Source organism: Mirounga angustirostris, unplaced genomic scaffold (genome assembly GCF_029215605.1).
Source record: "Mirounga angustirostris isolate CCGP_5_RB_7025 unplaced genomic scaffold, mMirAng1.0.hap1 SCAF_1, whole genome shotgun sequence".
Classification (NCBI taxonomy): domain Eukaryota; kingdom Metazoa; phylum Chordata; class Mammalia; order Carnivora; family Phocidae; genus Mirounga; species Mirounga angustirostris.
In genome coordinates this window covers 145,159,738-145,184,751 of record NW_026991709.1, presented here as the reverse complement: position 1 = coordinate 145,184,751, position 25,014 = coordinate 145,159,738, and the positions used below count along the sequence as shown (strand labels likewise).

The 25,014-nt window shown below is 46.3% G+C and overlaps 1 protein-coding gene across 8 annotated transcripts in view; it reads left to right on the top strand.

The window, feature by feature from the left end:
* Nucleotides 1-25,014, top strand: part of GASK1A (golgi associated kinase 1A) — a 91,687-nt gene that overhangs the window by 54,532 nt on the left and 12,141 nt on the right. For all 8 annotated transcript variants that reach the window (XM_064589085.1, XM_054504481.2, XM_054504482.2 and 5 more), the window contains one exon: nt 17,641-18,936. In XM_064589085.1, the coding sequence (XP_064445155.1) occupies nt 17,686-18,936 (1,251 nt within the window). In that variant the 5' untranslated portion in view covers nt 17,641-17,685. The remainder of the gene's footprint in view (nt 1-17,640; nt 18,937-25,014) is intronic.

The window sequence follows — 25,014 nt, the reverse complement described above, 5'->3', positions numbered from 1 at the left end:
TCATGAAATGATACTTGTCCCTATGAGGTACAGTAACTCTGTTTTCTTTCCCTTTTCTCTTTTCTCTTTTATTCCTTTCCTTTCCTTAAAAAAAAAATCTGATAGCGACCCAGACACTGCAAATGGGTTTCAACCCACAAGGCGACAATCTGACTGAATTCCCCCCTCATTTTAAGAGAGCTATTCCCCCTTCTTGAGCTTGGTTCATTTTCCTAGGAATGAGGCCAGTTTGGGAAGCAATGTGCCTGTTGTTGCATTTTCAAATCACTGCGCCACCCTGTCGACATACATTCTGCACTCTGGACTGAGCTGGTGCACACTGGTGCTTCTCCATGGGCTGGCGCCCTCCACAGCCAGCCAACTCCAGGATGAAGGTGCTCAGGAGCCCCTGATCTGGACCAGTTGTCAGCCTCAAGGCCGCCTCCCTACTGTTCCAGCTAGGGTAGGGCTCAGAGGAGGCTGCCTCCACTGACTGCCCACCCTGACATATACACTCAGATTCCCAAGGTGGGCATGCTGGACATGGCCTTCTTAGAGCCCTTGCTGCCCAGGGGCTTCTGCAGTGGGAAGACATCTAAAAGGGGGCCATATGGCCGATCTCTGCAGTAGCCAGGGTCGGGGTTTTATTAGTTTCCTCTTGCTGCTGTGACAAATTGCCACAAATTTGGTGGCTTAAAACACCAATTTGTTCTCTTACAGTTCTGGTCAGAAGTCTGAAATCAGTTTCACTGGGCTAAAATCAAGGTGTCAGCAGGGCTGGTTCCTTCTGGAGGCTCTAGCGGAGAGCCCTTTTCCAGCTTTTAGGAGGCACTGCATTTTTTGGCTTGTGGCCCCTTCCTCTAACTTCAGATAGCATCACACCAATCTGCTTCCCTCATCACTTCACCTTCTCCTCTTCTGTAGTGAGATCTCCCTCTGCCTCCCTCTTATAAAGACACTTGCCATTATATTTAGGGCCCACTAAGTGATCCAGGATAACCTCTCCATCTCAGGATCCTTAACTTAATCATGCCTGCCAAGACCCCCTTCCACATAAATTTCACAGCGAGGAATTAGGTCCTGGATATCTTTGGAGGCCGTTATTCAGTTTAGGGCAGGAGTCATCAGCCTCTGCTTTGAGGACAGTGAGTTACTGGCCCTCATCTGCTAACCTAGTCCTGTGAGGTCAGGCTAGGGCTGTGCGATCCTAAGGGTTGAGTGACACCAATGTGACCTTCAAATGCTTTCCCCACTCCCATCTAGTGAAACAAGGCAAATCAGTAGTTATTAACTACTTAACAAATAACTGCTGTGTTCTATCACATCCAGAGTTAGGTTTACAGCTCTTCAATAAGTTCCTTTTTGGGTCTGTGGAAATATAGGGAGCTGCAGAATCTCAGAAGTGGGAGGAACTTAGAGCTCACATAAACCAGGGGTATCAAGCTGGGGCCAAATCAGCTAGATTCTCCAGGCTTGGCCTTTGATGCTAAAGGGAGGGGGGGGGAGGGGAAGGAGTCTGGGAAATCTCTCAAGACAGCAGCTATGAATTTCCATGAAGACAAGTCCATGAATTTCCATAATTCTATTTTGCATGTCAGAAGGTGAACATTGGTCTAACCCTGTGCGTCTCTTTTGTAACATTCATCTGTAACACTCCCAGGTAGGTGGATAAGCTTCAGCTCAGGTTCTCAGGAGTGCAAATAGGAAAAGCACATTAATACTTTGTAAATTCTACTCTTCCTATTTTTGTTGTTTTACACTGCTCCTCCCATGAGATTAACCATATCATCGTTCAACAAGTGGCTGGGGTTATGGACTATTTAGTTTTAGTTGTATGTGGTGGGGGGCAAGATGGGGCATAGAGGACACATAGAAGACTACTTTCTTCTACTTCCTAGTTTTGCCTTTTTTACATTTTCATTCTTTGGACCCCCACAGCACCACAGTGCACCCCTAGAGGTACCCAGTGGATGCCTATCACAGGAGGCAAATGGAGTTTAGCTCACATTTCCCTGCCTGGGTGAATTCTCTCCTTGGCTCTTCTTCCCCCTCCACCTCGGCCCCTCCCCTGTGGACCAGATACACCATTCCAGATGCCTCAGTATTGGGAACACCCAGCACCAGATCTTCACCTTGGCAGAACTCTGTCTAACTAGATCGCTGACATTGTGGGACTAGTCCAGAAAGCCTGTCCTGGGTTATATGCGGAAAGAAGTTACACTTCATGACACAGGAGAGGAGCAGAACCTTTCCAGCTTCTTTTCTTGGTGGAACTTGGTGATACATAGTCCAGGATAAGGGATCATTCCTTCTAACACTCAGTGCAACTTAATCCAAATAGCATGTGGTCACATCCAGCCTGAAATGGGTTTGGCCCAGCCAGACAAGGGCAAGAGGCCAGAACAGAGGAAAGGGAGCCAGATGTTATGAAATATTGCTCTGTGCTCAGAGGACTCACATAGCCCTTAGCAAGTATGTGAACAGGGATGCAGTGCTTGCTTATTTATTCATAAACACAAAGCTGCAGATGGGGAAATATTGATGACTTGATCCCTTTCAAAAGTGAAGACCTGAGATTCAAGGTGGGGGGCTAGAGCTACTGACTTCCAGGAACACCTAATTTTGCCAAGAGCCTCAGTGAGGAACTAGAGGAGGCGAGGAAGGTAGGGGTGAAGGTGGGGGCAGGTGAGCTTCTGGGGGTATAATTAGAGCACTGACATTGGACACCTCTGGGGTAAGAAGACATGTACTTTAAAAATTTTGTGTGATGAAGAGAGGGCAGTCAAACTCATTTCGGAAAAAGAATTTCTGAGAGGTAGGGAACTTTCTGCTCGCTGGGTCCTTGGCTCACTTCTTCGCTTACCCTGCAGGCTCCAGGGATCAGGCCTGCCGCTTCTCCCCTCACCCACCCTCTTTCCCATCTGAACTGTGTTTCCTGCTGCACTTGCTGCCGGTCTGTACTGCAGGTCCCTGACCTCCTTTTCTCTCATTACACACACCCTCCTTTCCCTCTTGGATTCTTTTTACCACTAGAAACTTTGCTGATTAGAAATCTGGTGTTAATTATTGCTAATCTCCTTCTAAATGTTAATGGAGCTAGGTAGGTCTGTGTTCAAACCTTCCTCTCCCCAAATCCCTTGTTCGATGGTCTGGTGTGTTTCTCAAGACTGATAGTTTCAGAGGCTGAGTGTGCTAGAAGAATTTTCCACCTCGAGACAAAAGACAACATCTGTTCTAAGGTTGGAGGAAAACCTGGTGTGTATTAGTTTTCTTCTTAAGAGCTTTTCAAGGGTAATTTTGATCTAGACTTAATTTTTGCCTAATTTGCTCTATTAGAATCTAACCTTCCTGTAAGTCGGAGCCCCACTATACTATAATTGATATGCTTGCCTTTGTGTTTGTATTTACAGTTGTATTGATCTAAGTGATCTGGTGCCGTTTATCCTTTAGTATAACACTTCCCAAACGCTGTGGACTCCTGAGGTTCCAAGGATCTATGCCTCAGTTTAGATCTGAGCCATTCAGGATGGTAGCCACCAGCCACATACTGAAACGTGGCTGGTCTGAGCTGTGATGTACTGTATGTGTGACATACACATTGGATTTCAAAGACTTATTACAAAAAATGTAAAGTATCTCAATAATTTTTATATTAATGACATGTTGAAATGATACTACTGTGGATATATTTGGCCAAATAAAAAATATTATTAAAGTCAATTTCCCCTAGCTTCTTCCCCTTTTTTAAAATGTGGCTACTAGAAAATTTAAAATTTTGTATGTGGTTAGCATTATATTCTTATTAGTCAGTGCTGACTTAGATAAACACTGGCTCAGAGCAGAACCTCATTCTTCAGTTCTTTTCTTCTTAATAGTCAAGCTTAACAATTCCCCATTTCTTGTTTCCTGACCTTTGTTCTGATTTTTGTTTCTGAACATTGGGGGACTATAGGTGTTCATTAGACTCTGATTTTCTCATTCAAATGTACCTGGACTTTATTTGATTCGTTTATTTCCGAGAAGAGTCTCTAGACTGTTGACCTCAATCTTGATGATTCTTCTAATTTACACAAGAAAATATTTATTTTCTTTGGTCCTATATCCCCTTCAAATAATCTTTAGCACATTGTGGTTACCCACAATGCATTTTTAAAAAAATAACAGATGAGCACAGTCAAACTCAGACTACTCCTTGCCAGAGTCATTTTGTGTATGAAGAAGCAGACTGTTTTGAGGTTAAAGGTCTCCAAAGCAGGGCTCACTGACCTCAGGGATACACTATACAATCCACTGGGTTACAGTATAAAAAATATTAGAACTTCTTTTTTTTTTAAGATTTTATTTATTTGAGAGAGAGAGAGAGTACAAGATGGGGGAGGATCAGAGGGGAAAGCAGATTCCCTGCTGAGCGGGAAGCCAGATGCTGGGCTAGATCCTGGGACTCTAGGATCATGACCTGAGCCGAAGGCAGACACTTAATGGACTGAACCACCCAGTTACCCTTAGAACTTCTGTTTACATTTGTTTTACCCAATCCTTTTCTGACTTTTCATTTCTTGTTCATGCTTTCTAATGAACACATTCGTTTACAATAATTTGTAAATATTGGGAAAGATAATGTGTAAGTATTAGAGGGATGTTCTCAAAATTTTTACTAGTAAGGGTATATCATCGAAAGATTTTGAGACTACTGGTCCAGAGAAGGTAATTTTCTCCCCTAGTGTAAATTGACTCCCACCACTGTGTTAGTTACTCTTTTGAATTTATGCAATTCATTCATTCATTCATTCATTCATTCATTCATTCATTCATTCATTCATTATTGAGGATCTACTAGGTGGCCGTTGCTTTGCTGGCATTTACCTGACCTCTGGGCTGAATCTGTTGTTTTCCTGCCCGCCTCATGGCTGGACAAAGTTTTGGCAGGCTTGAGGTGTTTGGGGGTAGAAGAATGAGTGATGGGGACCTTTTTTCTTGGGCTTGCCAACATAGCTTTTAGGACTGAGCAGGTCTTCACTGAGGAGAAATGTCTGCTGTCTCTAGTTTTAACGTTCTTCTGTTTTGTTTTTTTTTTTTAAGATTTTTTATTTATTTGATAAATAAACAGCGAGAGAGGGAACACAAGCAGGGGGGAGTGGGAGAGGGAGAAGCGGGCTTCCCACTGAGCAGGGAGCCCAATGCAGGGTCCTGGGATCTTTAGTGTTTTTAAAACTTGTATTTCCTGGGGCTCTTCTCCCTGTTTCAGTTCTTTCCCTAGACTGAGAACCATCACTTTTTAAGACTTCTTTGGTCTTCATTCCCGTCCCAAGCACTAGCTATTGCTATTTGTTCAACCCAGAAGTTTCTGTCACATCACAAGGTGACCGCATCCCTGAAGTGACGCTATGGAAGCTAAGCAGCAGAACCTGGCCAGAGATTCATGGAATCATTTGCTTGGGGTAAATGAGATTTAAATCTGAGCTTCAGGAGAACTTCAAACTACCCCCTGCCATGACCCTTCAGTCCCCATCTCTGCCATAAATCCCCCAAGGTCAATATCTATAGTGCTTTTACCTGTCCAAAATACTTTCCTTCAAATGTGCCAAGGAGAGCATTTACTTGGGCAGGTTAAGGAGGGGTGGGGGGTGGGAATGAAAAGAGATTTTCATTTTCAAGAAGGACTTTTCTCCATCCTTAAGAACCCACTGTGTAGACCACCATTTACAAGGTTAAGCTGGCTTCTTGAACACAGCACCCACCAAATTGCTGCAAGTAAAAACCATGTGAAGCCATAGGAAGTTGTTGAAAGGGGCAGCAAAATCCCAGGTTCCTTTGCCATGTTTAGCCCCTCCTTAAACTCACCTCTGTCTCCCAAGGCTTCCTTCACCATTCTGTGGTAGAATGAGAAAGTACGTGGGCTTTGGGAAAAATTTAAATCCTGCCTGCCACTGACCAGCTTTGTGACCTTGAGTAAGGTACTTCTCTAAATCCCTCTATACAATGCTGCACAATATCTAGAATTGTAGAGATCATCATATTAGTACATACATTGTGGGGTTTTGAGACTGCCTGCCCAGCACATGGTATGTGCTTGGTAAGTGGCTTTTATTAATAGAGATCTGCCGTGCCCATCTCTTAAGTCAGATATGTTCAATTTCCTGGATAGAGTCTTTTACTTTTTTACTTGAAGTATAGTTGACACACAACATTACATTAGTTTCATGTGTACAACATTGTGATTCAACAAGTTTATACCTTATACTTTGCTCACCACAAGTCTGTTCCTGGCTTCCCTTTTAAGAATGCTTGAGCTGAAATGAACTTGGGCGCCATCTGGTTCTGGAAGGATCAGGAGGCATAGCACCTGTCTGGTTTTGAGATCAGGCCCTAGACCTAATTTGATAGTAACAGATCATAAGAAACGGCTTCTGAAGTTACCTCTCAAGTATGCCCAGATTTGAGTGGGCCAAATGGCAGCATTCTCTCATTGATATTCTTTTATTTAATGAAGTAGGACATGAGAGAAAACAGTTATTTTCATTTTGAAAGAAAAATAAATGTAGCCCAAAAACGTTTTTATTTTCCCTCAATTTTCCCCATTGCAAAAAGACTGCCACCTACCCTTGACCTCATGCAAGCTTCATTTTCCAGATGAACTGACCAGTCCCAAAGAGGTAAGCCTCCTTTGAAGGCAGGGCCTATCCCTGAGACCCAAGTGTGGTCTTCTGCAATCAGGGCTGGAGCAGGGGCTTTGGGTGGCAGCCCCTTCCCAGGGTGGCACAGCGATTAGGTCACTGGCTCTGGAGCCAGACTGCCTGGGCTCATGCCTTGGTGCTGCCCTTGCTAGCATTCTCTATGCCTTGTTTCCCTTACCCGTAAAATTTAATAATAATACTAGTACCTATCTTATAAGACTGGCATATAGATTAAATGAGTTAAGAGAAGTAAAGTTCTTCAAACAGTCCCAGGTACATAGTGAACACTGAATAAGTGTTAGTTATCGTTAGTTATTGTGTGTGTGTGTGTGTGTGTGTGTTTCGTGTGTTTCTTTTTCCTGGAAATTGTCTGGGCTAGAAATTACAGGGGCAAAAGTCCTTTCTTGTCTTGAAGTTGCTGATGTGGAAGGAAAAATCACAACTCTCCAATGAAGCTGAGCAAGAGGGCCTGGCTAGTTGGTGGCTTAGGAGACAGGCAGCCTGGGATCCTGCCCACAGTGAAACAACAGCTCCAGCCTCCCAGGACCCAACAGATCTTACTGGGAAAGGGACACTGTGTGCCTGGAAGTTCTAATGGGGTGTGCCTTTCGCCTTTGCCCCCAGGCATATGTCAGACCAATTTCCCCTGCCTGGAGCCTGACTCTAGGTTCAGCCAAGGAAAGCAGAGTTTGACCAGGTCTAGCATGCAGTGTTACTCACAGGACTGACATGTGGTTTTAATCCAGCCCTCTGAAAATATGCTTATGTATTCCCTTTCACTCTAGTCATGGTTTTGTTATGAAAATTATTTAACTGATCTTTAAAAAATGGAACAGAAACTCCAAATTCAAAATCTCTGCCAGTCTCACTCAGGGTCTGAGTAGTGATGAATCAGTGATCAGCCAATGGGGATTGTTTAGTTTAAAAGAGAGCAGAGGTCGGGGGGCAGAATGGAAGGGCCTTTGACATCTTTAGTGATGACTCTAGAACCAAGGCTAAACATGAGCTTTATTACACACACACACACACACACACACCACATGGCTTCCCTCAGGAAACTCCCATCAAGAAACACTTTACAAATGCTTTGTAATTTTATCTGTTTTGATGGGGAGAGGAACCTGTGACCTCTGTCTTCTCTCCACCTCCCCTGCCCAGCATGTTATCCCATCATCAATGGCAGTTTAGTGGAGGTCCAGGGTTTTGTCATCTTTTTCTGACACCTGGGAATTGAGAAAAGATGGCTTTGCCTCTGTCTCTGCCACTTGGTCCCATGCAGCAGCCAGTGGGAATCATAGTTGTTAAGCACGGGGGATGTCAGGGTTCAGAGCAGGGCCTTCTGGGAAGGGAGAGCTAGGGCCCAAAAGTCAATCCTGACTGGATTTTCCTGAAGTAGATGAGCATTCCTTTCCCTGTGACCCTTTAGAAATGGAAAAAGAAAAAAAAGTTTCCTGCTGGCTGTTAGAGTACAAATTGTAATCGAGTCCTTTCCTCCAAGTGTCCTTGTTTCTGAAATTGTCTCAGTGCAAAGGCCACCAGGTTTGTGTTGGAATTCTTCAAAAAAGCCCTTCTCAAAAGACCTCTCTGGTTTCCATTTAACAGAAGTCTCTCTCAATTACGACAGTAACCTGTTCCTGGGACATATTTGTGACCAGGGTGCATTATTATCTGCATCATAGCCTGAGCCCATCTGTGGTAACAGCACTATGCCCTTATTAGTTAAGGGAAGGGCACTATATTTCATTACTAAACTGCCTTACTGTTATCTGACCAAGGGCACACACTGAGCCCAACAGAAACCACGGAAGAATCTGTGTTAGTTAAGTTCTGCTATGACAATGCTGCATGATAAACAACCTCCCAGTCTCCATGGCTTACAATATACACCCATGTCTATGTGTGGGTGTGGCTGGTTTGGCTGCAGGCTGGGGATTGGATTCAGGTCCCTTCCAGGGGCCTCACCTGGGGCATACGCCTCTTGCGGAGGAGGACAAGTCTGGAAGGAGGCAAGTCAAACCATGCAAGCACATTCAAAGCCTCTAGTAGGATGTGGCATATGTGATGTCCACTAACATTCCATTGGTAAAAGCAAGTCACGTGGCCAAGGTCAAAGACAGTGGGTGGGAAGTATACTCTATCTTCAGTGAAACCGTGGCAAGGTGAGGAAGAAGGAAGAATAGTGAACAAATAATATCACCAATGACGCTGTCCTTCACTTCATGTTGAAGAGCGGTCTCCCACCTCTATGGAGGCAATGATAGGGGGTTTGGTGGTGGCTCCTGTCCCCAGCCCAGCACAGGTCCCCAGGTTCTCAGTGGGCTGGGCTCTTTTCTACTCTCTTGGCTTTCCTTCCCACAGTTGCTAGGGAGCCCAAACCCCAGTCTTGTCAAAATCTGTCTTTTCCTTTAGTCCCTGCACATACTTCCTTCCTGGCTCCTACCCTCTTGCTCTTCACCTTCGAACATGCTTTTAAGCACGCAGTTCCTTCCTGTTCCACCTCTAATATCTTTGGATGGAAACTCTGTAGGACAAGACCTTTCCCAGTGCCAAGGTGGCCTCCTCTTAGTTTACACTTGTAGTTTTATGATGAAGGAGTTTCTCATTCTGCCTCTACCTTGAGCTGTGCTCCCAAATATCCCATTTTTTATTCTGACATTACAATATGCCAAATGCAAGAAAGGGAGTGGGTATTTTTCAGATCCCAGAAAGGTAAAGGGAGTTAATTTTTTTTGAAGATTTTTAATTTATTTATTCATGAGAGACAGAGAGAGAGAGAGAGAGGCAGACTCCCGGCAGAGCAGGGAGCCTGATGCAGGACTCGATCCCAGGGCCCTGGGATCATGACCTGAGCCGAAGGCAGTCGCTTAACCGACTGAGCCACCCAGATGTCCCAGGTAAAGAGAGTTTAGAAAGAGGAGGCAGAAACATTGATCCCACTACTCATTTAAATGTACCAAACTATGTGGTGGACCCTTTACATATTTTGACTCATTTACTTCTCATGGCAATCCTTGGAGGGAGGAATTATCTCATTCTCCCCCATTTTATGACTGAGGAAATGGGCCAGAGAAGTTGTGTAACTTGCCCATTGTCACACAGGTGGAAAGGGCAGAAGCTGATCTAGAACTCAGCTGTGTTTTCCCCAAATCCCCTTTTTCTCTAGCCACCCTCTCTTTCAGTCCTCTGCAGCTGTGGGTGGATGTGACTGCCAGGCCAGTGGGCATCTTCTCTGAGGAATTAAGGGGAAGGAGGGAGGCTTGGAGAAAGCGTGGGTGGCGGGGGTTAGAGGAGGGCAGGAGAAATCGAGCCGCTGTAGGAATAGACAGTGAAGGTCACACCAGTCCACTTTCCTGCCTACCAGCGTCATCCCAGGGCAGAAAAGATAGTGTGCGGGTGTTGGATGGGGAGATCGGGGGTGGGTTCAGCTGACAAGTGGGCGGTGATGGAGTCTGTTGGGTCCCATCAGCAAACTTTCTAGAATATCATGCATCAATCCCCTTTCCCCTTCTCTAATGTCCTCTTTGTTATTCAGCTGAATGTTTCTCTTCAGAGGATGTTTTTTCAGTTTGATCAAAGCTGCTTTTCTTTTCCCAAAGCTTTACTTGGGTGGCCCTGTGGGGACATCTGCTCATGGCCGGTTTGAACCTTTCTCTCTGCACAACCACACAATTACCAACTTTCTCCAGGTTGTCTGAAGCCAAGTAAGGCCAAGAAGAGGATCAAAACAGTCTTCTTCAAACACTTTTAAAAAGATGATTTATTTTTCCCTAGTGGCATCCAAAAGTTTGAGAATACAGATTATGAATCCAACATGAAAACATATTTTCCTTTTTAGAAGGAAAAAAAAAAACCAAACCAAACAGATTTCTTTTTCTATGGCCATTTCTCCTTTTAGTTTTAATTCAAAATATTGGTATTCTTTTTTTTTTTTAAAGATTTTATTTATTTGCGAGAGAGAGAATGAGAGAGAGCATGAGAGGGAGGAGGGTCAGAGGGAGAAGCAGACTCCCTGCTGAGCAAGGAGCCCGACGCGGGACTCGATCCCAGGACTCCAGGATCATGACCTGAGCCGAAGACAGTCACGTAACCAACTGAGCCACCCAGCCGCCCCAAAATATTGGTATTCTTGCCAGCTGTGGGACCCTGGGCAAATGTTAGCACTCTGGACCTTTCAGTTTTCTCAGCTATAAAATAGGAATGAAAGCATTCCCATTTCCGTCATATGCGTGAGGATTTAATGAGATAATAACTGATATACAATGAAAAGTTAATATCTGTAAGCAGTGGGACCCAACGACTTCAGCTCTCAGTGTCTCCTGTATAGAAGTCCTCAGTTTCCCCTAGAGCTGCATGTGCTGTGTGTTCAGTGCAGCGGTTTGCTATAATAAAAATTGGGAATGATCAAAATATTCTCCCTAGAGTGGAATGGTTAAAGAAATTATGGAATATTCCCACTGTGAACTATTAAGCAGCAATTAAGTAACTTTATATAGACAGATACGGGAAAAGCTTCAAGACATCTTAATTATGTTCAACAAGCAAGTTGTGGAATGATCCTCTCTTTTATGCTAAAAGTAATTACCATGTATAGTAGATGAAAAAGTAATCCCCCAAAAGACATCCATGTCTTAATCCCTGGAATCTGTGAATGTTACCTTATTTGGAAAAAATGGTGTTTGCATATCTAAGTTAAAGATCTTGAGATGGGGAGCTTATCCTGGATTATCCAAGTGAACCCTAAATGCCCTCATGGGTGTCCTTGTAAGAGGGAGGCAAAGAGAGTTCTAATGCACATAGAAAAGGAGGAGACATTGGGGCACCTGGGTGGCTCAGTTGGTTAAGCGTCTGCCTTCAGCTCGGGCCCTGATCCCAGGGTCCTGGGATCGAGCCCCACATCGGGCTCCCTGCTCAGTAGGAAACCGGCTTCTCCCTCTCTCTGTGTGTGCACACGTGCTCTCTCTCTCTCTCAAATAAAAAAATCTTAAAAAATAAATAAAATTCCCTACCCTAAACAGTTAAAAAAAAAAAAGGAGGAGGCGCAGTGACCAGAGATTGGAATGATGGGGCCTCAAGCCAAGGAATGTCAGCAGCCGCCAAACCTGGAAGATTCTCCCCTAGAGCCTCCACCGGGAGCTGGTACCTTGATTTTGGCTTAGTGAAACTGATATTGAACACATTTCTGTTGTTTTAAGCCATCAGGTCTGTGGATATGTATTGTGGCAATCACAGGCAATTAATACATCATGACAGACGTGCATGTTTTAATGGAAAGAAGAGAAACAGGCCTAGGAAGATGTATATCCAAACTGTTGACTGTGGCCCCCTCTGGGGAGGGGAAAAGATGTTCACATTTTACTTGATTTTCTTAACATTATTTGGGTTGTTCACTGTGCTTATTAATGCATGTATTGTGTGTGTGTGTGTGTGTCTTTTAAATAGTAATAAAGGCCAAATTAAAAATATATCTAATCAGGACAAAATTTAGAATCTCACCTCGGAAGGATTATCGGGTAAAGACATCTTAGAGGGTGACAAGAATCATCTGTTTTATAGAAAAAAAGCTCATTTCCATGCTTCTCAGAATTGTCCCTCTGAAGGATGGTGACTGAGCATTTATGCACTGACTTTTGTCCCCTTTGGGCTGAGCATTGTCGCCAAAGGTATTACCTTTCCCTGTGCCCCCCTGCAGAGCAGGCAAGAAAGCAGAGTGCATCAGGCACTTGAGGTGGGAAGCTGTTAGTGTGCAAGGGATTGTCCACTGTGGGGGCAGGAGGAATCCGTTGGGGGCCAAGAGGTCCACAACATGGGAGACCAAAAGCATCTTCTACAGAGAAAGCTCCTGGAAGCCCAAACAGTGAAGAAGCCCAGAACTGGAGGAGCCCCTTCTCACCAGCAGACTTGCAATGCCCTAGGCCAGGGATCAGTCTGTCCCCCTCCAAAAACCCCTCTTATCTGAGGGCTCGTCTCATACGGAGCCTCCTGTGTGGCGGGCACTGTGATAGTCCCAAGACACAACAGCAAGGGATCCAGTGTCCCGCCCGCATGGATCGACAGACTTTAAATGGTCAAATATAGTAAAGAGGAAAGGGTGTGCTCAGGGAGGAGCCGGGTGTTATGGGAGCTCATAGCTAGGGCATCCAGCCCACTGAGGGGCCTCTGTGGAAGGCTTCCCGGGGACGACCTAAAGAATGAGAATAGGGGGAGAGGGATGTTCCAGGCAGAGGGAATAGTATGTGTGAAGTGGAGATAGAGAGGGTCTGGCACTGTCCTGGAAATAAAAGTTCAGCGCGACCAAGCACTCCAGGCATTTAGACTTTCTCCAGAGAGGCTTTGAGGGATATGATTGAGTGTGTGGAGAGTGGATTGTGGAGGAGCAGGAGTGGAGGGAGAGACCAATTAGGTATCCTAGTAAAGAAGAGGGTGCCTCAGCCTAGGTAGACACAGAGTGGCCAATGAGAGATGAACTGATTCCAGAGATGTGTAGGAGGAAAAATTTGCAAGACTTGGATGTATGGGGCAGAGAGAAGGGTGGAATGGAGATCCGGCCCAGATTTCTGGCTTGGATGTCTGGGTGGATGGTGCTACCTTTCAGCAGATTGGAAACAGGAAGGCATGTTTAGAGGTGGGGGAGATGGTGAGAAATCATAGAGAGTAGAGAACATCTTGTCGACCTAGTGATCCCTTCCCCTCTGACTCCTAGAAATCTCGCTGTGATGGGTGGGCCACCTCTCTCTTCCTGCTCCATGACACTCTTGAAGGGCGGTCCCTTGGGGGTATTAAGTGGCCGATATACCTGGAGGCAGCCCTCAATTCCCACAAAGCTAGTGAATAGATCTTGTGAACATGTATAGAAGGAGCAAAACTCTTGGATCTCCCGGAGCTGTTTGGGGGCCGTGGCTGCGGACCACAGAAGCTGGAAAAAGTTGGTTGTTCAGTGGCCTGGCCTAGTCACTGCATTCTGTAAGAGTATGTTCCTTTCCTCTTAAAAATGTGCCACTAAGGCCTGTTACTATGAACATGGCCACATAAACTCAGCATTCTTGCCACCGTCTCCTGGAAACCATCTGAAACCAACAAAGAGAATGGAAGACAAAATGCAAATTCCTTTTTCCTTTTTTTAAGGCAGAGGAGAGGATACATGATACATGATATATCACAAGCCAGATTTGCAGGAAGCAGCCTAGTCATGATTTCAAATTCAACTCAGGCCCCTCTATAGGAACCTCTTTCAACTGACTCGTCTAACTCATAAAAGGAGTTCAGCATCCACGCAGAGACACTGTAAGAAAAAAAGGAACAATGAACAGCAAAGTTTATGAGCAGATTAAGGTCAGTCACCCTGAAATAGGTGAAATTTTTGAACAATCGCTTCATTATGGATTTTTAAAGCTTAATGAGAAAATACCTCTATGAAGAAACACTACAAAAGAGAATGCAAGAACTCAAGAAAAAATGGTAAGATAGCAGGAAGAAGTAAAATATGAGCTGGAAAGAAATAGGGAAAAGTAGAAATTAATAGGAATTTGGTAGAAATTCGAAAGTACACAAGGGCGAATGAATATTGGGGAAAACACAATCAGCCAATAGAATATAGAAATAAGAAAAATGAACAAACTGAAATGAAAATGGTTAGAAAGGGTTAGGGAGAAGATGAAAGATATACACAGGACAGACAGAGGAGATCCAACACATAAGTCATTAAAGAGCCTAAAGAAAAAATAAAAATAAAATAGTGGAACGGAAAACATATTTAATATTTAGTCTAAGAAAACTTTGGTGAAATAAAACATTTAAATCTACCTTTTCTAACAAGGTAGATTACACCCAGAAAAATTGACCCGGGAAAGTCAACACTGAGATATATTCTGTTAACATCACTGGACTTCAAAGAAAACAAAAGATCACGTCATACCTGTCAGAATGGCTCTTGTCAAAAAGACAAGAGATAACAAGTGTTGGCGAGGATGTGGAGAAGGGGGAACCCTTGTGCACTGACATTCCTCAGAAAACTGAAAGATAGAACTATCAGATGATCCAGCAATCCCACTTGTGGGTGTTTCTCTGAAGCACATGAAATCAGTATCCTAAGGAGACATCTGCACTTCTATGCTCATTGCAGTATTATTCAAAATAACCAGGATATGGAAACAACCTAAGTGTCCACTGATAGATGAATGGATAAAGAAAATGTATATATACACAACACAATATTATTCAGCCATAAAAAAAAGAGAAGGAAATCCTGCCATTTGTGACAACATGGATGAACCATGAGGGCATTTTGCTAAGTGAAATAAAGTAGACAGAGAAATACTATATGGTATTATACGGTTATCATTTGTATGTGGAATCTAAAAAAAATGGGCTCGTAGAAACAGAGAGTAGAACGGTGGTTACCAGGGCTTGGGAGGGGGCAGGGGGAATGGGGAGACATTGGTCAAAGAATATATAGACTTCCAGTTATTAGGTGAGTAAGTTCTGAGGATCTAATGTACAATAGGTGACTGTAGTTAATAATACCATATTGTACACCTGAAATTTGCAGAGAGTAGATGTTAAGCATTTTCAACACACACACACACACACACACACACACACACAAAGGTAACTATGTGAAGTGTTGAGTGTGCTAAATAACTTGATTGTGGTGATCATTTCATAATGTATACACAGATCAAATCATCACATTATATACTTTAAATATATCCAATTTTATTTGTCAATTATACTTCAATAAAGCCAGGAAAAAAGTGTAAAGAAAAAGAAAGAATTCTTACGGCAACCAGGCAGGATAAAAGGTCCCTTCTATTCAGTGGGGTAGGACCCACAAGCCATTCGGAGAAAGAAACTGTGCCAAAATATTTTCTTTCTACTCAAACTTTCCTTCGGGTGTGAATGCTGTAGAAAAATAGTTTTGAACATGCAGGAACTCAGAGAATTTTGTTCCTGTGAGCACTTCTTGAGAAAATTATGGATTTTTGGCTTCAGTCAACCAAGAAATAATGAAAAACCAGGGCAAAAGGGACAGGAATATGCAAAGAATGTACTTCACTGAAGGGCTAAGACCTGAACAATTGTGAGTATTGGACTAAAGGGATAGAATGTACAAGTTTTATATTCTAACAATATAAAAATGATACAAATATACAAATTTGGAAGGGGAATCAGGGAAAAGGTGGGAGAAAGAATAAACATGCTATTCATTAATAAGAGCAGAGAACCAAAGAATATCATTTAAAGCTGCCAGATACAGTAGACATGTAGGCACCTTTAATTGTACAAAGGCAAACATTAAAATGACAAGGCGAGTGACGAATATTGAATAGCAGAAGAATGGTAGGGGACAGGGAAGAGGACAGGTGCTCATTTTGTGATTGTTCTTACTAGGGATTCAGAACGACTATTTAAAGAGCTAGACAACTAAGGGCATACAAGCATCAAGGTATACACCATAAAACAAAATAAAGGTAACTGAAAACATAGTGAAACAATTCCAAATTATAAATACAAAAAATATGCCATAAAATTTAATGACAGACTAAAGATGTATAGCATATCAAGTGACATAAATGGGCTAAACCTACCTAGTGAAAGAACACAGAGCTATTTTGGTGGAAGTGTGTGTGTGCATGTGCATGTATGTGTCTATTTATTTATGTGTATGTATTTGTGTGTATGTGTGCGTAGGGAGATACAGAGTGCACAAAAGTCCTCTCCTAAACCCTTACCCCATGGTAGACCATGAAGGAACCCTCTGGGCAGATTTGAAAACCATTGTTCCAGCCCATCTCCAGCAAGCAGGAGAGGGATTCCAGATGAAATCCAAGTTTTCTGGGCGCCTGGGTGGCTCAGTCGGTTAAGCGACTGCCTTCGGCTCAGGTCATGATCCTGGAGTCCCGGGATCGAGTCCCACATCGGGCTCCCTGCTCGGCAGGGAGCCTGCTTCTCCCTCTGACCCTCCTCCCTCTCATGAGCTCTCTCTCTCTCTCATTCTGTCTCAAATAAATAAATAAAATCTTTAAAAAAAAAAAAAAGAAATCCAAGTTTTCTTAGCCCACATCTACGAGGAAGATCTTCTCTAGGCTTTGTCTCCCTGCCCTGTGGCCCTGGGGGCCTTGACTGGAGAGGGAGGAAATCAGAACCCTGCCTTCCTCTGAGCTGCCCAGTGCTATTCAGCACACTGGTCCCCAGCCTGCCCTGCCTCAAGCAGGGTGTTCAAGATCGGGGCAGCACGGCCCTGGGACGTAGACCCACCTGCTGGCTCCCAGCAGCGTAGGCACCTCAGGGTCAGGTGGCGAGGGGGCGGGCCTGAGAATTTGCTTTTCTGACAGGTTCCCAGGTGGTACCGAAACTACTGGTCCAGGACCAGCATGTTTAAAAATCACTGCCTCAGAGTATGTCCTTGCCAACACACATGGAGCTGGTGCTCCCACATCTGTGTGCTAAGAAAGGCCAGGGCATCCAACTTCCACGTGAGCAAGTGGGGCGTGCAAACGTGCCTAGGCAAGGGCTGAGTCACATGGCCACAGAGAGGCTGGGCAAGGTCATCTGCAGCTGGGCAGCCTTGTGCCCGGGAAAAGGGAAAGGCATGTCTGGGAGACCATTAGAGATCTAGGGAGTGGGCCCTAGGGCTCACATGGAGATGAAGAGAGGGGCCAGCCCTCAGGGGTGAGGGACAGATGTGAAAAGAGATACTCCTGGCGCTTGGTGACTGGTGTCATAATGGCGGTTTATCCGAGGGGGAGAAGCCCGGGTCCGACTGCAAGCATCAGCAAAGGCCACCCTGGAAGGCAGAGCAAGCTCAGCTTTGAAGCAGGAGCGCAACTGGCTGTGGTTGCCCGTTCCTCCCTTGAAGGCCGCGAAGTGTACTCCACGTCTCTTCCCTCTTCATACACCTAAGATGTTCGTTCACTGTCCCCGTTGTTTTGTGGATTGGGTCTGACGTTTTCCCAGGTCTCAAACTTTCTTTTTCTATCCTGTCCCCCAGGCATCTTGGCTCTGGAGAAAGCTGCGTGGCAAGAGGCGGTGGGTGATGGCATTCTGCCTCTTGATGACTCTGTCTGTGGTGACTGTCACCTGCTTCCTCCCACAGCATCCAGCCACTGGCCCAGACCCGGGTCCCATGGAGCCCCAGGAGGTCATTGGAGCCCCTGGCCCCCACAGCCGGCAGGCTCTGAGCTCTAGCTGGAGGCAGCGGGCAAGAGACCTAGGGTTCTGGAAAGGCTGGCCCTTGCCTAGGAATTCCATCCCCGTGTGTGCTGAGGAGAAAGGCCACAGGGGGACAGTGGAAGGAAGCAGGAAGTCCCTGGGAGAGGACAGCAAGCATCCAGGGAGGGTCAGGAGGGACATTACTTCGGCCTCTCCAAGAAATTTGAGACTCAGTACCTCGCGTCTTTTGCTCCTGAGGGACGATGAGGTCAGGGCTCCAGGAAGCAAAGACTTGGGTACCCCCTGGCATGACAGTCCCATCGGAGAGGCACAGAATGAGACTGGCACCCTGGCTGACCCCGTCACAGGACGTGGCATGACAGCTTTACAGGCTTGGAGAGCTGCTGTTGGACTCACCCTCCGGCCCCACCCAGTGGAAAGCAAGAATCTGCCGGGAGCTAGGAACGGAGCCTTAACTGGTAGGCGACAAGCAGGGCATTCCACCCCAGTTACAGGGGCTCGTCGGTGGCCTGGCTCTGTTGCAGAGCTGCAAGAATCTGTCTGGTGTGATGCCGAGACCCCTGAGCTGTTGACCAGCTTGAGGACCGGTGGGCAGGCCCCCCCATGGTTCACGGAGCACGATGTGCAAACACTCCAGCTGCTGGCCCAGGGGGAGGTGGTGGGCAAAGCCAGGGTCCCTGGCCACGGGCAGGTGCTGCAGGTCGGCTTCTCCAGTGACGGTGCCCTTCGGAACATGTCTTCCGGGCTCAGCCATCTCTGCTCCCAGGGGCTCTGTGGCCTGATCAAGAGGCCTGGGGACCTGCCGGAGGTCCTGTCCTTCCACGTGGACCGGGTGCTGGGGCTGCGCCGGAGCCTGCCTGCCGTGGCCCGGAACTTCCACAGCTCCTTGCTGCCCTACCGATACACGGATGGTAGCACCAGGCCCGTCGTCTGGTGGGCGCCTGATGTGCAGCACCTGGGAGACCCAGAGGATGACCAGAACTCTCTGTCCTTGGGCTGGCTGCAGTACCAGGCCTTGTTGGCACATGGCTGTCGCTGGCCAAGCCAGGCCCCCTGCCTGGGCATCCACCACACCGAGTGGGCACGCCTGGCGCTCTTCGACTTCCTGCTGCAGGTATGTGGGGTTGGACAAGGTGAGGGTGGAGAGCAGGGCAAGTGTGGGATTTGGGATGAATTGAGAACCTGGAATTGCCCTCCTGAGGATGGTTGGTGACTCCCCCCTCCAATCCTTGTCTTTTGACCACCAAGCACCTGTTTTTGTTATTTTTCTGCCTCTGTGTTTATTCATCCAGTGGTTTGCTGGAATCAGCTCATATGGGCTAATAAGAGCCAATTCGCAGAATTTTCAGGAATTTTGTGACCTGGTGGAGAAACACAGGCATTATTAAAAATGAGATAATATCAACTAATAATATAATAAGTTATATTAGAAAAAAGGTAATAAATACTCAGAACTCATTAATTCCTAATGATTTCACTATATTTTACTGTTATCTGTACTTTTTAAGTTATTTGCATCTATATAGTAAGTATTATATAATGGTGAGCTACTACACATCTCCTGTCAACTCCGTATTCAGTCAGGTTGGTAGCTTGAAAAGTGGCCGGGGTGGGAGTATTTACACCATGGGAGTCAGCAAATGCTGCAAATCAGGACTCCCCACTATTTCCGAGAGCTAGTTCTAGTTGTTAAACATTTATCAGCACATCACTGTTGATAACATTATATCCTTGAATCAACAAGGATTCAAGATTGTTACCTAATTTAAAAAAGAAAGTAATTGTGGGGAGAGGGAGAGACACAGGAGGATAAAGGGACGATTCCTGGGCACTGAAGAATGAGAAAGAACTCCAGCCACAAGGTCAGCTGAGGTCCCTGCTGTGCCAGAAGTGAACCCTGGGGTTTCTGGGGATCCTAGGGAAGGATTGGGCAGTCAGGGCACAGGGTTAACGGGGGGAACTGCAGGCACTGACTGTTTACTAACTATAAACAGTGTGGCTGGGCTGGGGCCTGCGCTCTGGATGTCAGCTGTGGGGACACAGGTGTGGAAATGTGGCCAGAAATTAACATAAAAAAAGAAAAAAGCTCAAAATGGGTGGAATTGTGCACTAAGTGCAGACTGAGGGATGTCTACTGGGGCAAAGACACCCCATTTCTGTAGGGATGTCTATTGGGGCAAAGACACCAACACGAGCCCTTAGATTCACCGACCGGGGTGAGTGGATGAGCCACAGGACAGGATTCAGGCAGCCGCGGGCTGATATGCTGTATTTGGTCCATACGGGGTTGGTTCACAATGTGTTTTTCAGAAAATTCTTAGACAACATGTAATACTTTGGAGATTTCCCGTAAAAATCCAGCTTCCTTTGACACATTGGATGGTTTAGTAACATTGGGCGTCCGTTCCCATATGGCTGAGTAGCGATGCCTGCTTCAGAGGCTGCCATGCCCACCTTTTGGGCGTAGGCCCTACCTCCTTATTCTCTATCATCCGCCCACGGCCCCACCCCCAGAACCACAGATGCTACCTGTCAGCCGGGGCGTGTTCGTTTTCAGTCAGTGGGCGAGCTGGTCTCCTGAGGTACTTCCAGCTCCTCTAGTCTGTGTGCACAAAGGCTGCTTTGTGGAAGGAGGAGTGTGGAGCCTAGTGGTCAGCATGGGCTTTGGCCTCAGACAGACCTGGGCTTGAACCCCCCACTCCCAGACCCCTTCCTGCAGGGTGACACTGAGCAGATGACTTTGCCTCTCGGAGATTCGCTTTTCTTTCATCTAAAATGGGGCTGGACATCCTGACCTCACCCCTTCGGGTCTGACCATGGTAGACCATGGTAGCTACCATGTGGTAGCTTCTAATTGCCAGCGCCAGCCTCTTTGGGCTTGCTCTGGGTGACATGTGACAGGCTGGGTGCTGGGGAGCTAACGCTGGCCAGGAAGTGTGACCAATCATCCAGGTTGGGAAGGAGGAGTTTCTCAGACCACAGGGAGGGCTGCTTATCTACTTCCAGAAGCAGCCTCCAGTGAGTGATGGGAGCCAGGGTATAAAAGCCCCAGCTCCCTGGCTAGGGTAGCTCTGTGTGTTCTACGTGTCTCGCAGAGTCCCTTACCAGGACTGAGCCCTGATTACTCACAGGGGTCATTGCTCACCCTCTGTGTCTCACATCTCTGCTTCCTGCTGTGTTTTTGGATCAGCTCACACACACACACACACACAAACTGCTTTTGCTTGAATCCTTGTCTCAAGGTCTGTCTCTGGGGGAGCCTGGCCTACGTCAGATGATAACACTGACCTTGTGTGGTTTCCGCATGCAAGACTGTTCGTGTCATCAGTGCCCGGAGAGTAGCGCGCATGCAATAATAAGCAGGCACAGTCCCCGAAACTTTATAGGAATTAACTCATCCAGTCCTCATAGCAACCTTACAAGTGAGATACTACATTTATCCCTATCTTAAAACTGAGAAATTAAAGTCCAGAGAGGTTAAATTACTTACCCAAGGTCATGGCTGCTGGACCGGAGACAGAGCCTGCACAGTCTGACTCCGGAGCTCACCGTCTTAATCACAGAGTTCCTATTCAGCTGGTCATGACTGAGTCAGGAAAAGGGGACTCTTGCAGGGATGCCTTGGAGCCTTGAGATCGGAGGCACCTCCTTGCAAAGCCCCAGTCCAGCTGATGTGCACACAGCAGTTTTCTGTTCTACACAGAGTCCCCTCTGTCCATCTCCCAGAGCTGCTGTGTGGACCCTTCCTCAGACGCCAAGCCCTGTTGCGGGGACGGAAGCCTCAGCAGCCAAGGCACACGCAGGTTGGGTGTGCGGTCAGATGCTGCTTGGCTGGCCTTGTGCCACCTCTTCCTTGGTTTGCTGAACACCTGTCAAGTCAAACACCCCTGTCTGGCTGATGCTGCCTTCCTAGAAGCTGCTAGCAAGTCAGAGAGAGGCGAGGCTTCAGGATGTGGGTTTCCCCGCATAGGAGCCCGAGGTGCCTTCTGACCGGGAACTGAGTACACGCTCCATCTACAGCCCACTCTGTGGTGTGCTTGCTCGTTTGTTTTGTGTTATCCAGTAGAAACCCTGGCTTTTTCGTGGTTGTGTATCACAAATAGCATTTCCCCAACACAAAATACACAAGCACCGCACACATACACATTCCTTGTACTCCCCACAAATCATACCCTATGCTTTGCAAATCCCATCTAACATTTTGTATTAGTTAGTGATTGCTGAAATGCTAACAAACCTCTCCAAATTTCAATGGTTTAAAATGCCAGCTCGTTATTTCTTGCTCCAGGGTCTCTGGGTCGGTTGGACTCAACTGAGCTTAGCTCCAAGCTGTGGTTTGGGTTCAGGTCTGCTTGGTTTCTCATTCTGGAACTCAGGCTGAAGGGGCAGCAGCACCTGGGCAAACTCTTCTCATGGGAAATGGAGAAGCCCCCCAAACTCAACCAAACAGCTAAAGCACATTTAAGTCCTCCACCAATGTCACTTCTGCTAGTATTCCATTGGCTAAAGCAAGTCAATGTCAGGGAAGGGAAGTACCGTCTGCTCAGACTAGAAGGGGAAGAGGAGCAAATATATGTTGGACAATGATGAAATCATTTACACACACCCAAACACACACATTGCACACTTATACGTGAACCTTCTGTGCCCACATATGCCATAGCCAGGCACACACGCATACCATGCCCCTGAGCCATACACCCTCACGTACTCCAAATGATGCCCAAACACTGCTGTGGGCAAGTGGGGGCTCAATCCTGCTGAGATCATTGAGGGAGTGTGTAGAACACAGACCACAGTTGTCTCACCTGAGGACCAAAGCTGGGTTATTTGCCCACTAGCTCCCAACTGGCAGTGGCTGAGACTGCTCGTGAGAGCATTGACCTTGTGGCACTTGTAGCCCGGCCTGTGGGCTGGCCAGCCAACCCAGATCCTTCCGCCAGAGAGGGGCTAAGGCAGAGACCTGCAGCACTCGTTGTGGAAAGCCATTGGTATGTACAGGAATAGTGGGTGCCAGGGGAGTCGGGGTGGGGTACGAACAGCATCTGCAACTCCTAACGAGTTAAGTCAAGAGCAAGTTTTGGCAGGCCAGTAGGACCAGGACGGTGCTCTCGGTTAATAAACTGGTTTCTCTACGAAAAGATAAAGTACTAATTGTGAGTAGGTACCATCCCACGCAATCTAGGCTGCATCATAGGAAGAAGTAGGACCAAGAGAGGGTCCACCACTTCTGAATAGATCAGTGAGAAGCTGGTTCTACTCAGGTGGACAAAATGGGTGGGAGATTGTGTATGTGTGTTTGTTGAGTGGGGCTCACAACACTCTGCTCAATGTCGGGGGCCACCTGCAACCAGAGTTGCATTCACTCTGGTAAAGGGTGGAAAGTCCTTCTCCTCCTGGGATGGTGATGGAGGCACAGCCAAGCCATGGTCAGGAAGAGCTAATGATCACCACATTCACTGTAAGCCAAATCCAGCCTGAGAGGAGTTGTGCCTGGGACCCAAAGGGGCCTTCGACCCAGAGGCCAGAGTGAGGGCAGGAAGTGCTGGGGGGTTGGGCACATTGCTATTTTTTCTCTTTTAAAGGGGTCTCTTTTCTCACACTGTGCTTCCTCTTAGAGGGTGTGTGATTAGCTAGATGGTGGGTGAGATGTGGAGAATTCAGACAGACTGGGAGCTGGTAATGTTGGCTCATGAAAGTCTTTCTGCAACTTCTGCTTGTGAAGGGCCTTCACATCCCTAAGAGTCGAGATCCCAGGAAGCTTCACCTGCCACCATCCTGGTCCAGGTCATCATCTTTTCTCACCTGGACTAACACAACAGCCTCCTGATGTGTCTCCCTGCCTCCACTTATGTCCCCTCCAATCCAGTCTCCTTACAGAAGACTTCCCCAGGCAGATCCTGAGTCAAGGATTCTGATGAGGTTGTTTATCTGGGGGACAATCTCAGGAAACAGCTGAAGGGAGGTGGGAAGTGAGATGGGGGGGCAGGCAGCCAATAAAGGACATGATATCAAGGCAGGTCACCACGTGGCTGACTGGGGCTTAGTTCCACAGGAAAATTTCTGAGAAAAGGTATAAAATACATGCTCAGAATTAGCCTATTTGAAAAAGAAAAAAAGAAAAAAAGAATTAGCCTATTTATAGCCAAATATCCCATCAATCTTTGGTTGAGGGCTGCTCCTGGAGGGATGGATCCCCTGGAATTTGGAAAGCCCCCAGACAAAGCCATATAGCAGCTGGAAGTTGGAGGGTGAGCTCCAAGGTTCATACAGAACTGTTCAGACACAGAGTGCACACTTCTATGATCATAAATCAGATCGTGTCACACTTGCCCATTAAAATAAGGTAAGGCCTTCCCAGTGCCCTCAATATCAGGTTCTTCAAGGGCCCATGTTCCTTTTTTTTTTTTCTTTTTTTTTTTAAGGCCCATGTTCTTCTAAGACCTTCAAGGATCTGTCCCTAGCCCCATCTCTTGGCACCTGGCCTCGGTCAGTTTCTAAACACACCCGGCTCCTTCCGGTGCAGGGCCTCTTGCTTGGACTTGCTTCTGACTCCTCTTCCCCAGGCTTCAGCTCTCCTGACCACCCCTCATTGTTATTCTCTTTCTCTTTCATGGCATCCTGTTCAGTCCCTTTCTGATTCCCAGCACAGTATATGATATTTTATTTATTTATGTATTTATCATATGTCTCTGTTTTGTTCATCACCACATCCTCAGCACCTAGCACAGAGCCAAGCTCTTGGTTCAGTCCTAGATAAGCACTTGTTGAATGAATGAATGAATGAATGAGCGATGAATGAACTTCCAGGGTCTCTGTATGATATCCTGTCCAGATGTTGCTGTGTTTTGCTTCCTCAAACATCACTTCTTCCTCTCAACTGAAAAGAATCCCAAGGCTTTCTATAGGCCTTTCTTATAGAGTCCAGAATAGAATCATAGAGGTGGAAAAAAGCATTTGCCCTGCTCCTGCATTCTGGCTGTCAATTAACTTACACTTCCAGGACAGATGACAATGTCCTTGACCACTGTTTCAGCACTTTTCAAATGTTAATGCCTAATAGCCCTTGGAGGAAGAAAATATTCTTAGCTTCATTCTACAGATGGGGAAACTGAGGTTTAAAAGAGCTAAGGAACTTGCCCACAGTCACAGCCTTGTTTCACCCAGTGCAGTCTGGCCACAGAGTGCATGC